Source organism: Erinaceus europaeus, chromosome 18 (genome assembly GCF_950295315.1).
Source record: "Erinaceus europaeus chromosome 18, mEriEur2.1, whole genome shotgun sequence".
Lineage (NCBI taxonomy): Eukaryota > Metazoa > Chordata > Mammalia > Eulipotyphla > Erinaceidae > Erinaceus > Erinaceus europaeus.
Genome location: NC_080179.1, coordinates 73,369,777 through 73,384,753, shown reverse-complemented (window position 1 = coordinate 73,384,753; position 14,977 = coordinate 73,369,777). Strand labels below are relative to the sequence as shown.

Here is a 14,977-nt window from a genome sequence, read left to right as displayed (position 1 = left end):
TTTCATATCAGCCATTTTTAATTGTGTCCTTAATTGTGGTCTACAAGATCATAAGGCAACAGGGTAAATTTCCTTACCACACCCACCCAATGATAACCACTACCATAGTTTTCACAAGTCTTAGAGACAATTTTTGGAAGAATAAATATTATTGAAATGCAGTCCTGCCAAAAGCAATTTACATATTTCAAGGGAATTGGACAACTTATTAAAAAATTTGTATGGGACTATAAAAACCATGAATAGAAAGAGCACTTCTGAGGAAAAGGAAGAAAAATGGAGGCATCACAATTCCTGACTCAGTTTATATTATAAAACAATAGTAGTTAAAACAGTGTGGTACTGGAATTAAAAATGGACCAATGGACAAATGCAGCAGGGTAGAGAGCCCAGGACTTAACCCACACATTGTATACAACAAAGGGGCCCAAACTGCCCAGTGGGGAATAATAGAAAGTCTCTTTAACAAACGGTGTTGGGTGAATTAGACAACCTCATGTGGAAAAATGAAGCTAGACCACCACCAAATACCATACACCTAAATTAACTCAAAATGGACCAAAGATATGGATATTAGACATTAAAGTGTAAAATATATAGAAGAATACATCAGTGAAACATTTCAGGACCTTAACATTAAAGATGTATTTGGAAACTCCACCCTATGGGCAAGGGAAACAAAATAAAAAAGGAACAAATGGGACTATGTCAAATTTAAGAGCTTCTACACATCAAAAGAAAATTCCGTAAGGATGAACAGGAAACCCAGTAAATGAAACGAGATATTTATACACTATACTCCAGATAAACGGTTGATATCAAACTTCTATGAAGAACTCAAGTTATACAGCTCAAGGAAAAGAACAATCCAATAAAAGTGGGCAGAGTATATGAATAGGCAGTTCTCTAAAGAAGATATACCCACGGCCCACAAATATATGTGGAAATGCTCCAATTCACTCATCATTAAGGAAATGTAAATTAAAACCACATTGAGATTTCACTTCACACCTAAGAAAATGGGCTCCCTCAAGAAAACAAGAAAAGAGAAGTGTTGGAGAGGATGTGGAGAGAAAGGAACCCTACTACACTGCTGGTGAGAATGTATTATTGGTGCAGCCATTATGGAGAACAGTGTGGAGAATCCTTAAACAAATACAAATGGAAATACCTTATGATACAGCAATTCCACTCCTAGACATATACCTAAAAGATATAATGACACTGATTTGAACAGATATATGTACCCCCCAAAACTTGAAACAGCCAAAATGGCATTCAACAGATAGCTGGATAAAAAAAAATTATGGGATAAATATTCAGTGGAGTATTTTTCAGCAAAAAAAAAAAAAAAAAGATGGTATTGTATCCTTTGGGATAAAGTGAATGGAACAGGAAAAGATTATGCTTAGTGAAGTAAGTGAGGAGTTGAAGGACAACTACAGAATAGTTTCACTCATCTGCAAAATATAGAGAATTGAACACACAGGTGTGGAAAAAAAAGTCAACCTATAACTAAGACTGTGGGAGAACTTAGAGTGGTTATCAATGGGGGTAGGGTTGGGGACAGAGACCTTTGGTGATGGGAGTGGTGAAAAAAATACTATACTGTAAACCACTACTCAGTAAAGCTCTAAAGTTAAACGAGAGAGACAGAAAGACATCTGCAGCCCTACTTCACCACTTCTGATGCTTACACCCTGCAGATGGGGACCAGGGGCTTGAACCCTGGTCCTTGCACACTATAATGTGTTCACTTAACCATGTGTACCTCTCACTATCTGTTCCCGGGGAAACTTGCTTAAAAAATAAAAAGATTATAGTCTGATTTTGTGGCAATTTTTTTCTATCTTAAAAAATATACTGAGAGTTAACAGGAAAGATGGACAATAGAAATAGAGATATTCAGAAAGAAATGAAGAAGTCCTAATGAAAAATTTTAAGTATATCAAGTAAAACAAATTTCAGTTATGTCAGTGACTAGAATAATAAGAACTTGCATACTATAAACAGGTGTCTCAAAGAACCATATGCTCTATGAAATAAATTAATAAAAATTGCATCTGTTGCTAAAGTTCTAAAATGTATTACTACTCCAATACATGCAATGAATAACAATTGAAATTCCATGTTTTTAAATAAATACATCTGTCACTTGACCTCATTATTATATTATATGATATTTGAGCAATGTATTATGGAATCCTTCCATTTAAGTTAAAAAACTAAAGATTGAATTTAAACCATAATGTAGTCTAAAAAAATAATAATACAGTAGCAGGTAAAGAACAGATGAGTTAAGTCTTTTCTCACTTAAAAAATCTCAACTGAATAAATAACAGTACTGAAAATTAGACAGTGTTGCGGTGTTTGTTATATAATGTTCTCTCTAAGGAGAAGGACAAGAAGCTTAAAGTATTTTACCTGAATTTCAAATAGGTGTTACATGACATATACAGAAACTATGATGGCTTGACCCCACCCCATACCGCATCGCACCTTGATCATTGGAAAATGATTTAGTGAAGGTGGAAATTATTTCTCTCATCTCGTCATGTACAAGCTTGCAAGTATTTCCACATTACTGCCAAGGCTATTTCCAATACTACCGTGATTTGTACATGATAATTATTATTTTGTGGTTACTTACATGATATTGGTAAAAATGAGAGCTGAAATATTGTTTGCATTTCCATTACTTATAGAAGGGGCACAACTCAAGATACACATTATACGTATAGGTCTGCAAACATACATTTGTATACACACATATAATTATGTAGCCATTATATGTTTAGTGTCAGGAGCCCAGCTGATTCCAAACCATAGTGAAGACTCCAGATACCAGGACTCTGTTCTTTCCCTTGCAACCCTTACCCTCTTCAGAGAGGAGTAAATTATATCTGGGCCATACTGATGTCATACTGCATCTCAAGGAATAGCATAAAGTGCACAGCTGTATTGAAACATTAAAAACAGGAAGAGAGAGGTCTCTTAGATATTCTTTATGGTCAAGGAAGTTTCAGCTGGGGAAATCCAGTGACCCACTTTGCAATTAAAATGCTGTTGGAGCACACAGGCAACACACATAGAAGGAATTTTCCACTGAGACTGGACATACTCCACTGAGATAGCAGAAAACCAAAGCTCTATCAGTGACACCCTAAGAAACCATCTCCAAGACAGGACTCAGTGTGCTGAGGTCAGGATGCTCACTGATTGCATGGATTGATCTTAACTTAAATCTTTGGAGAAAATTTAGGATTATAGCAATCCATATTTGTAATTAATACAGAACATAATCTATTTTTTCTAAAAAGACTCATGTCTATCTTTTCTTATTTTTTGCTGTGAGGACTCTTGCGTTAACGTGAATGTGTGTGTATCCATTACAACCATCCACCTGCCACTTTCAAAGCAGGTATCCATTTAATATACTATGAAGCAAGTTGTTGCTGTCATTACTATGTACTGAGACCATTTAACCCAAGCAGTGACAGATTACCATGCACATAATACAATGCATTATGGAATAAAGAAACTTGATGGCAGAGCGGAATGTTTTACTCACCAGTTGTTTCCACAATGCCTTCGAGGATGACGACAATCTCAAACTGTTCAGTCTGCATGCTCCTCTGGGATAAGTCATAGAAGGGGCTTTTGGCATCGATCACGTGGCAGATCGTGAGGGGGGAAACAAGAAAAAGTTGATCGGCCCCTGTGCTAAAACCTACATCCAGTTCAAGTTGGTCAAGGGGCAGGAACTCACCCTCAGGTGTCTGCCGAGACTAGACAAGCACACAGAAAGAAAAAAAAGAAAATCACCACGTGCACTGAACATTTCAAGGCAGCCCAACAGCAATTTACCTCATTGCCAACATTCTGCACTATCAATCATCTGCAGCAGAATCCAAACGAATCATTATGCAGCTATGTGCTAGCAAATGGGCCGGAATCCCACATAGCTCATGTGGAACATACATGCATTATTTATAATATACGACTTACTATAATTACCATCCTCTAACTCGTGAGCTTTGGAGAAATGCCTGGCCCAACAATGGCTGTTAGCACAAACTGTGGAACTCAGTGTACATGTGCTACCACTTGACATAAATCACTGCAGGATAGCTCAGTACATGCCAGATTTTACTCCTCACAAAACAAGGAAGTAGGCAATTCACAAAGAGATTCTTAAAGCTAAAAAAGGTTGGTCGTAATTTAAAAGGGGGGTAGTGGAACATAGCTATGTAGCAGAACATCATAACTCATGTTTCCAGGATAGTTGGAAAAACAATCAATGGACTGAATCAAATAGAAAACTGAAAGTGTTATATTAATATATGGGGTTTTTTTGCATACCAGTCCATAAACTAGAAAGAAAAGGCAGGTGTTTTTAGCTAACGGTTTTGAAGCTTCTAAAAATAAGCACCATGAAATTTATAAATTTTTCTATTTGTTATGTGAATTTCAAAACACAGAAAAATTATGCCAAATGGAACTTTTTCATCAAAATACAATTTAAAAATCTACATTAGTTCACTGAATTCCAAACCTTACTGCGGTAAAATTCAATAAACTGCTTGCATGTTAAGACCACAGAAAAATTATACCTGACTATTAAAAACTAGCAACTCATGAAAATAAACTATCTTTTCTATTCATTTTAATCTTTAAAACTGTTACTTATAAAAAGCACACACCGCAAATATTTAAGTTTAATTTATATGCTGATTCTAGTGAAGTAAGGGTCTGGTTAAGCAGTTGCATACAGGAAAAACCAAGGGCAAGTTTTCCTACTGGGGTTTGGATGAATCCAATATATATTAATAGATGCTTTGAAAACTTAATTTATTAAACAAATGAGAATCTATAGCATTGGTCTTTCCAGTGCACTGGTAATTTAAAGGAAAACACGAACCCTCATTCTCAAAGTTCCAAGAAACAGATTGCCTTTCTATGTGGAATAAATCAGTCTGCAAACACTGAGAAATGTGTGTTAGTAAGATGTTCTCCATGACAAAACAGGACCAAGGGGTTTCAAATTGGTAGTGGTTTGTTATGCCAGGCAATTACTGCAGAGTTTCAACAACACAACTGGAGAGGTTATTTTGTAATGAGCTATAGCCAGGAATTATACTTCTGTTAGAACACAAAAATCCAGTGAAAATATTAAGACTACCTGACTTCATTGCCTTGTGAGTAGTTAATAAAAAATACATATTACTGACAACGAAGAAAAAGAAAAACCATGAGGAAAAGAAATCTGATGTTGATTTTGCTGAAATAAAAATAGCAGTTCTAACAAGCAGTGCTGGGAAAAACTAGACATTTGTTACTTGTAAATGTGAAAGATCTCTTTGGAGCTTTCTCAAGTTACCCGTTTCTACATACATTCACATGCAAGTAAAATGTGAATGAAACCAGTATCTTTCCATTTTAAGTAGTAATTGCATAAGTAGTGGCTAGTGCAACAAAATAGAAGATAAAAATAAATACAAATGAATAAAAACTAAAGCTCGCTGTTCTTTCATGAAGAAACAGGTGCTATACAAACAAAAGGTGGTATTTTGATGTTTAATATTAAAAACAGATTTGGGGGTTTTGCCTATTAATCATCTGCATTGTCTTCAGTCAGGGAAATTATTCACAAAGAGAATTCTTTAAAAATGATATTTATCATTTATAGAAATTAACTTTCCCTGAAAATATGCATCTTACTAATGATTATATATGCATCTCAAAGCTAAAACACACCATTCCTATGTTAGTTATTTATATATGTATCACTTTATAATTAACTTTACAATCAGACACAAACTTTTTATATCCTCTGATATCACACAAAAAGAAGTGAACTAGAGATAAACAGGCTATCAGAAAAATGCCAGCCTAGAATAAGCCATATTTTATTTGTTGCGAAACTTAGTTCATCTAAAAGTAACTGAGACTAAATATACTTGTTCATTTAAATTTAATATGTCTTCTGATTATAAACTTTGTTCCACATGTTCAAAATTATACCCATGTTCTCCCTACCCCCCTATGCTTTTATCCTACCCAAGTCTTGCAAGAAACAACACTAGCAACTTGTATTACTTGACACTACAGGAAAAATAATATGTCATTTCCCTGAAAGATATGGACTGTGCTTATAACATGTTGTTCAGATAAGTGAAGTTTCCCACACATTCAATAAAACATTTGCTAGTATATGTGATAGAATTTAATTTTTTCTCTAAATGGCTCCTAGATATTACACCTATCTACAATTTTGTATCTCAAGCCATCTTTTATTTTGGGCCATAAAATAGTTCAGCTGTCAACTTCTTTGCTGTCATAACAGTTTTAGAAGCCCATTTATCACTATGAATAGAAAGCCTTTCTCTTTATGGGTGTGAAGGGTGTGGCTTCAATGTGGCAGGTGTTTGGAGAAGTAGCATTGTTTGAAGTCTAAGCTTTAACAAAAGCAAGGTTATCTTATCAGATGTTCCAGAAACCTGCAGATACTTACAAGCCACACATTTCTAGAGGCATACACATTCTGCTTCAGGCTTATAAGAATTTCTAACCTAGGCTTTCCAATCTTGGTGCAATTTTAGAAACTTTTATGGAACAAAAAGAAAGAAAAAATCTTATGTTAATTTTAGATGTTTGGATCTCTCATACAAGTGGAATGAAATATCTCTCATGCAAAATATTGTGAGGTATACATACATGTGAAAGGTAAGGACAGAAAAGTGAGTGATATATGTGCTTTTATAAAATTATCTATACATTCAGTATGTGACAAACTTCTCTGGGATCAAATATTACACTTAAATCTTCATTTCCATGTTCACTCAAAAACAGGCAAATAGATTTTAGATGATTTCATTTAAGTTTATGCCATTTTAATAACTATAAAATGAAAAGATAAATTCCATTAAGAGAATAATTTTTTGATGGTTCCCATTATCTCTTTCAGCTTTATAACCTCTTAACTCCAAGAAGAATATAAAACAGTGATGGTTTCTTAAATACAAGTTGAAAATTTGGGCTAAATAAACAATATTCAAAATTGCTGCTAAACTTTAAGCTTGTAGACAGTAAGGTATTCAAACAAACAAACAAACAGAAAGTGACAACTGAGGGTGACTTCTATTTGATAACATTACAATTTAGACGCAGAACTGAACTACTTAGTGGATAAGAGAGTTGAAAAGTGGTAGAATTAAAGATCAATTTATAGAAAATTAGTAATTGTTAAAATTTTATAGTCTAATTTGAACAAAAGGAAAACTATGTCCTGAAAACAATTTCTATGTCATATTGTTTTTAAATTGGGTAGAATAAAAAGAAAAGGGATAAAAGGACCTTTGATCATTGTAAAATCCCTTCAGCTGAATGTTATTTGCAAATTCTGGAGCTAAGAGAAGAATCAAGAAAATCTATGGGAGCTGGGTGGTGGTGCACCTGGTTAAGTACATGTATTACCCAGCACAAGGATCCAGATTCAATGCCCCAGCCCCCACCTGCAGGATCTGGATGCTTCATGAATGGTGAAGTAGGATTGCAGGTGTCTCTCTACCTCTCCCTCTCTACTTCTCCTTCCCTCTCAATTTTTCTCTGTTCTAGCAAATAAAATGATGTTATCTTATCGCAATGTGCAAGGACTCAACTTCAAGCCCTAAGTTCCCACTTGCGGGAGGAAAGTTTCATGAGTGGTGAAGCGGGGTTGTAGGTGTCTCTCTGTCTCTCTCCCTATCTCCCCCTTCCTCTTGATTTCTGGCTGCCGTTATCCAATAAATAAATAAGGATAAGCAGAAAATTAAAAAAAATAAACATCAAAGAAATGTATGGATTAAAATGTGTTTGAATCTCCTGTCTGAAATATCAGAATTAAAACATACTGAGTCTTGCAAATAGTTTTGTGTGGTTTAGGGTGTAACAAATATTCCTAAATTATTGCCATAATCAATTATTGTTCTTTGTTTTATGTATTTATTTTTCCAACCAGGATTATCTTCGGGGCTTAGTGTTTGCATAGCTACATTGTTCTTGGCAACAATTTTCCTCTTTATTTCTCTCTTTCTTCCTTTCTTCCTGGATAGGGGTGCAGGATAGAGATAGAGAGGGAAAGAGACTGAGAAGGGAGACACCAGCAGCACTGCTTCACCATTTGTGAGGCTTTCCCATGGCAGGTGGGGACTGGAGACTTGAGCCCAGGTCTCACACTGTAATGTGAGAGCTCTACCAGAAGAGCCTCCCTTCCCTCAACAGTGGAGGAGGGAGGGAGGGAGGGGAGGCTAAAGTAGGAGAGGGTAGTAGTTTCTTGCCTAACACTGCTCCGTCATTTTTGTTTGTTTTCAGACAGAGATAAAGAAACAGTCAAAGACACCACAGCACTAGACACCACAGGACTAGACACCACAGGACTAGAGTTTCCTCCAGTGTGGTGGGGGTTGGGTTAGGACCTGGGTCTGTCCTGTTACTTTGTCTGTGGCTTCTTTCCCCTTTCTCTGTGTGTGTGTGTGTGTGTGTGTGTGTGTGTGTGTGTGCGCGCGCTTTAAGTATATGCTGACATCAAAAAAGAAATTAAGTGAAAGGGGAGCAAAGTACTATCTGTAGGCTAAAATTAGGAAATGAACAGGCACCAAGATAAGGAACAAAAATGCCTTGTGACTCAAAGGAGTGACAGCAATGGCATTAGCACTCAGACCAAAATCAGTCAGATAGAAGGGAGTTTAGACCAAGAATCTTTTTTTTTTTTTTTTAATATTTATTTCCTTTTTGTTGCCCTTTTTTTTTTAATTGTTGTAGTTATTATTGTGGATGTCGTCACTGTTGGATAGGACAGAGAGAAATGGAGAGAGGAGGGGAAGACAGAGAGGGGGAGAGAAAGACAGACACCTGCACACCTGCTTCACCGCCTATGAAGCGACTCCCCTGCAGGTGGGGAGCCGGGGGCTTGAACTAAGATCCTTAAGCCGGTCCTTGTGCTTTGGGCCACGTGCGCTTAACCCGCTGCGCTACCACGTGACTTCTGAGACCAAGAATCTTATCTGGACATTCTACAAGTAAATTTCCATATCCACAATCAAAGTTGTTTTCATTGCTCAAGTTTAATCTCTCTGAATACTCATGGGGATAAATATATATGACCAGAGCCTGCAGAACAGCTAACTTGGAAGGTGTGGCTGCTTTGCGATTTGTACCAAACTGGGGGGAGTCTAGCCGCCACCACACTGGCGTGAAAATGGCGTCCTTCTCTGTCTTTATATCTGTTGTTCTGTCTGAAAAGTAAAAGCCTGTTGGCAAAAAAAAAAAAAAAAAAAAAGACCGACATCAAATCTATATTTTAATGTTAAACTAATTATCTCATACAAATATACTCGTTTTATGAAAAGAAAGTGTATTATTGAGTGGAACATAATTTACTTTGCAATAAATTGTGAGGCTATTATACCATTCAAAGGAAGGAACGGTTTTATAATTCCTTGAAGAATCATACAATCCCTTTTATGGAATCTGTAATAACTTTGGGTAGGGTTTATAACTCTATTCATATACTTTCCCTCTACTCTCCAAATACCCTCAAATCCCTTTATCATTTGTTCTTACCAACTGCTGTTTATTGATGGGTCTTTCTGTCTTTTATTTCTGTTTACAATGAGTACAAAGCAACTTGTGCTTCTTAGGAACCATATTAAAATTTAAACAACAACAACAAAGTAATATATTGCTACTATTTTTAAAAGAATCATACATTATAGATTTTAAAAAAGAACCTAAGTTCTATGCCAATTATATCAATGTCAGAGAAACAAAGATAGACTAACTAGGCACTATATTTTTTCTTTCTTTCTTTTTTTTCAAATGGAGACAGAAAGGGAGAGGGAGAGGGGGTGAGAAAGAGGGGGGGGGTATACCACAGTACTGAAACATTTTCCAGTGTAATGGAGCTAGGCTTGAACCCAGGTCTTGCACAAGGCAAAGCAGTGCTTTATCTAAATGAGTCATTTTGCTGGCTCTGCACTCTGCTTTTATTAGTTTTTGTTATTTGTTTGTTTGTTTTTTGCCTCAAGGATTCTCACTGGGGCTCAGTGCCTGCAATAAGAATCCACTTCTCCTGAAGACCTTCTTTTTCAATTTTTTTTTAAAAAAAATGTGTTTATTGGATAGGACAGAGAGAAGCTGAGAGAGGGGAAGACAGAGATGGGGAGAGACAGACACCCGTAGACCTGCTTCACGCTTGTGAAGAGACCCTGACCCTGCATGTGGGGAGCCCTATGTGGGGAGCCGTAAGCTAGAACCTTTGCTTAACTGGTGTGCTGCTGCCCATCCCCATTTTTGTTTTTTAGTATGTACTGAATCCACTCACAGTGAAGGGCATAGCCCCAGCCCCGAGAGTTTGGGGATTCTTAGACACCTTTAATGTTTTTACTAAGTTGCTTGATATTAACAACATCAGCTTTTTAAACAAGTATTCCTTCGGGTATTCAATTTTATAAAAAGAAAGAATCTGCCTAAGATTCAGATAAAAGTACAAATTGGCCAAGATAATGGATAAAAAGTCAGTCATAAAAAGTGAGATCATAGAGACTTAAAAACAACCACATGTAAGTACAAGGTATGGCATGAAGATAGACTCAGTAAAACTTTGTTTAAAGTTAAAAGATCATGTGGTTCAGGAACCACTGTGGTTGAAAGATTTTAAAAAGTGTAGAATATATTAAAAGGAAGGAGGGATTATTGATTTCTCTTATAATTTTGGTTTTTATTAAGTGTTTCATTCATCATATCTGTTTGAGGATATTGGATAGCATCTATTCTTTAGTGCCCATATAAATGGAGGAGGGGCACAGTTTAGATGCCAAATAATGTGAGGGGGACACGTGGTAGTGTACCTGGATCCGTGTACATGCTGCCACACACGAGGACCTGAGCTCAAGCCTCCATGTCCCTATCTGAAGAAGACAACAAGCTTCATGAATGATGGAGCAATTCTGCATTTTCCTCTTTCTCTCCCCCTCTCTCTACTTGACCCTTCTTTTATCAATGTAGTTAAAAGAGAAAAATATATAATAGGCATACAGGTTGAAAGGAAAGAAACAAAAGTACTGTTAGGTTAGGGAGACAGCATGATGGTTAATGCAAAAATCTTTTAAACCTGAGGTTCTGAGGTCACAGGTTCAACTCGTGGCATCACCACAAGCCAGAACTGATTAGTGTTCTGGTCAAAGTAATAAGTAAATAAATGAATGAATGAACAAATAAAATATATGACATTCTAGATAAGAGATATACACCATTATCTTTCGGTTCATGAAAATAAATGGTCATAAACTGACTTCCAGAAAAAAGTTGATGAAAGCTTCCAATGAATAAAAATAAGAAAGAAAATGATATTTCTATGAGAAAATCAATGTTTTATTCTTTAGCTCAAGATATGGATCAAACAATAGAATAATGAACCTTATCTCTATGTAAATAGGATTTGATTAGATATATATTCCTTTGTTTACTTGGTTTCTATATATACATATGTCAATTCTTTTTTAAAATATTCATTTTATTACAGAAGGGAGAAAAAGTTTCAGATGAGACAAAGAGTTAGGAGAGAGAGGGAGAAAGCGAAATCACCATTCCAGTACATACAGTGCTAGGGATTAAACCTGGAATCTCAAGATGAAATTTCAGTGGTGGGGCCTGGTGGTGATGAACCCAGTTGCGTACACATATTACTATGCACAAGGACCTGGGTTCAAGTCCTTGGTTACTACCTGTAGGGGTGAAGCTTTACAAGCAATGAAGCAGTGCTGCAGGTATCTCTCTCTACTTCGCTATCTTCCCTTCCTGTCTCAATTTCCCTCTATCCTATCAAATGAAATAAACAAATAATAAATGAATATTTTTAAAAAGAAATTTCAGCGCTCAGCTAATTGAACTAACCCAGGAGCAAGTTTGTAAATTCTGGAGTAGATACATATAATTTAAATCTTTCTGCAACATGATGCAAGTCTAGGGATGTCAATACTGTCTATTATTAGACAGTAGGATATCATTCAATATTAGATCTGTGGGAAAAAACTCAAGTGAGATTTCCGAATCTTTTAATCCCAACACTAATTTATAGGGCCTGATGTCATTAGCGATTAGTCTCAATTCCCTAATCCAGTTGTGATTAAAACGTTCAACTGCATAATATTTTAACTTAATATGACCATATCACTCATTAGTCTCCATTCTTTAGATTAAAAAAAGAAGAAAACTTAAATGAAAGTTCAAATAAGATATCAGTGCAAGAATGAGAAGAGGAAAGAGAAAGAATACTAATCTTAAGAGAGTTTTCTATAGCTGTAGGTACAATTTAAAAAATAACTTCAGGGTTGTTCAGAAAGCTCACTTGGGCAGTGTGCTGCTTGGCCTTGCACACAATCGAGAGTCAAGCCTGGCCCCCACTGCAGTGAAGGAAGCTTCTGTGCTGGGATCTTTGCCTCCCCGCCATAGCTTCTCTGTAACTAAAAAATAAATTAAAATAGAAAAAAAAGTCCTTCAAGTTATATCCTTAAGTTTTATTTAAGTTGCTTTCTTTTTCTCAATACATAATGGACTTATCTCTCCAAAAATAAAGTTAGAAAATCTTATCTGAATACCAAAATAAATGTCATAATTTGCACACTTGCAAGACAGGCTTACAGCTGAAATAAAATTCACTTCCATATAAGTGAATGGCAACAAAGAATTAGGCAAAGAAGTTAAAAGAAAAGCTTACATCAAAACTTAGGAATTGAAAAGAAACTTGCATTGGAAATTTCACTATAAAATCATATCCATGTTATACCTAGAATGTGTCTTCTGATCATTAAATAGAACTCTCACAGTAACATATAGAGATTGGTTTTTATCCCTTAAATAAGACAAGGGTATTAGAAAATAGAAATAAAAATAATTTAGGTAATAGGCATGGCATATATATGTTATAACTACTATTATCAACTATATTTCTCTCTAGTTGCCTTAAGATTCTTTGTTTCTCTGTACCAGTGACACATAAATATTAACTTTTGACATTTCAAATGTCAGATTAGGTTTAAAAAAAGAAACTGAATATGTGGCATATTTAATAAGAATGTCTAAAGCTGATTTCAAAACGATGCTTTGAGATTTTCATAAAGCTCTTTAAAAACACAGTTGACTGTTTTGGGTCACTTCACTAACCCTCCAAGAGAAAATGAGAAAATAACTTTCTGAGGGTAAATTTCCTCTGTAATTTTACTGAATACTACTAGTCTCCTAATAACCACCATCACTTCATGTCTGATGAAGTCTAAGGTAAGAAGAACTAAGACAGTTCATATTAATCACCGTAGCTACAGGAAAAACCAACTTTCAACAAACTTTACCAACTGGTTGGCTGCTACTGTTCCATCATCCCTCTCCTTTCACAGACCACAGGAGAGGACTTCACTACAATGTTGTTTAACCTGAGGCCACCTTTTCTCTTGTTTTTACTTCTCACAGGACATCTTCCTAATAAGCCAAGAAGCTTAAGGGACTATTAGATGTATCATTTTAACTAGATGTGATCTTATCACCTTGTGTTAATATAGCACCTTGCTCCAAATATGTTACACTGTAAATCTTTGATTGTTTTCATCAGAATACTCATGACAGTATTGTGCAACAAGGTCTTGTGCATCAAAGCTATTGTCCTAAGCCACTACACATACCTCTGGGTGCTTAAGATTTATTGTAATTGTCAAAAGAAAGCTAAGCAAAAGTAAAAAAGCAAGATACACAGACTGAATTCAATCATTGCTGGCTTTGTCACAAAATATCATGAGATAAGGTCTAAAAACATCTAAAATTACATTGCCCAGAGAAGATATGATGGTTTTACCAATGAATTTTCATCTTTGAAAAAGCAGAAAATATTAATAAATGACCTGTCAAGTCTAATTTTAAATTTCCAACAGACCAATCAAAATGGCAAATGACTCTTTCTGAGAAAAGTGGCAGATAATCATGGATTTCCTGGTATAAGCTTTTTCAGTATATTAACCAAGTACTTCCATCTTACTGAAAGATATAACCTAAAAAAGAGATGATGTATTATGGTCTATTCATAGGAACAGAGATATACAATTAATACCACTGCAATAAGCATATCTCTAGTGTAACTTCTTAGCTGCATCTGACAACTTGCTTAGTCAAACACGGGGCAATGGCACAGTATGCAAAGCTAAATAAAAAAAAACAGTATGCGGGTCGCTAATGCCATTACAAAGACTATGATCTATTTATATATTTAATCAAATTTATCTTTATGAACGTGTATATCAGGACCAGGTTGAAAATTTATCTCCATATTACATGAAATGTATTTTCCACATCTCATAAGAAATTTGTATATGAGTAGAGTAACAGAATAACTGAACTTTAATTTTTTTTTCTTTTGTTAGGGATTGAGGGAGAGAGTGAAAGAGAAAACAGTACCAAAAGTTCCTTCAATGGCATGGAAGCTGGGCTTGAACCCGGGTCATGCACATAGCAAGGCAACACACTATCCAAGTGAGCTATTTCATAGGTGTTGAACACCTTTAATTCTAAGACTTTGTTGAGCAGTACTGTCAAGGATAATTAATAACAAGGCTTTTGAAGTGACTAATGAAAATGACACAGGAGCTGAAGTACTTTAAAACACTGGCTCACTTTTAGGTACAATCGAAGTTAAGCTGGTGTAAAAGCAAAAATATATTTGTAGAGTGCACCTTAAAACTTCAAAAGGAAAATTCTCGACTAAAATAACATTTTATTATTATCAGTTTATGTTAAGTTCAAAGTCTGGCCTTGTATGGTTCTCTCTGCAGTCTTGGAGCAATTTTCAAGATTTTATTTTAGGTCATCTTTTTATTTTATTTTATTTTATTTTTATCAGAATTCCTGAAACTATCTAAAGGAAAATAACCCCCCCCACACATACACACAAAGA

General features: G+C 35.5%; 1 protein-coding gene across 3 annotated transcripts in view; it reads right to left on the bottom strand.

Annotated features, from left to right (window-relative positions):
* Positions 1 to 14,977, bottom strand: part of KCNJ3 (potassium inwardly rectifying channel subfamily J member 3) — a 175,629-nt gene that overhangs the window by 156,970 nt on the left and 3,682 nt on the right. For 2 of the 3 annotated variants that reach the window (XM_060178157.1, XM_007520880.3), the window contains exon 2: positions 3,572 to 3,788. The exons of the other annotated variant lie outside the window; for it this stretch is intronic. In XM_060178157.1, coding sequence (XP_060034140.1) covers positions 3,572 to 3,788 — 217 coding nt within the window. The remainder of the gene's footprint in view (positions 1 to 3,571; positions 3,789 to 14,977) is intronic. 3 annotated transcript variants of the gene reach the window in all.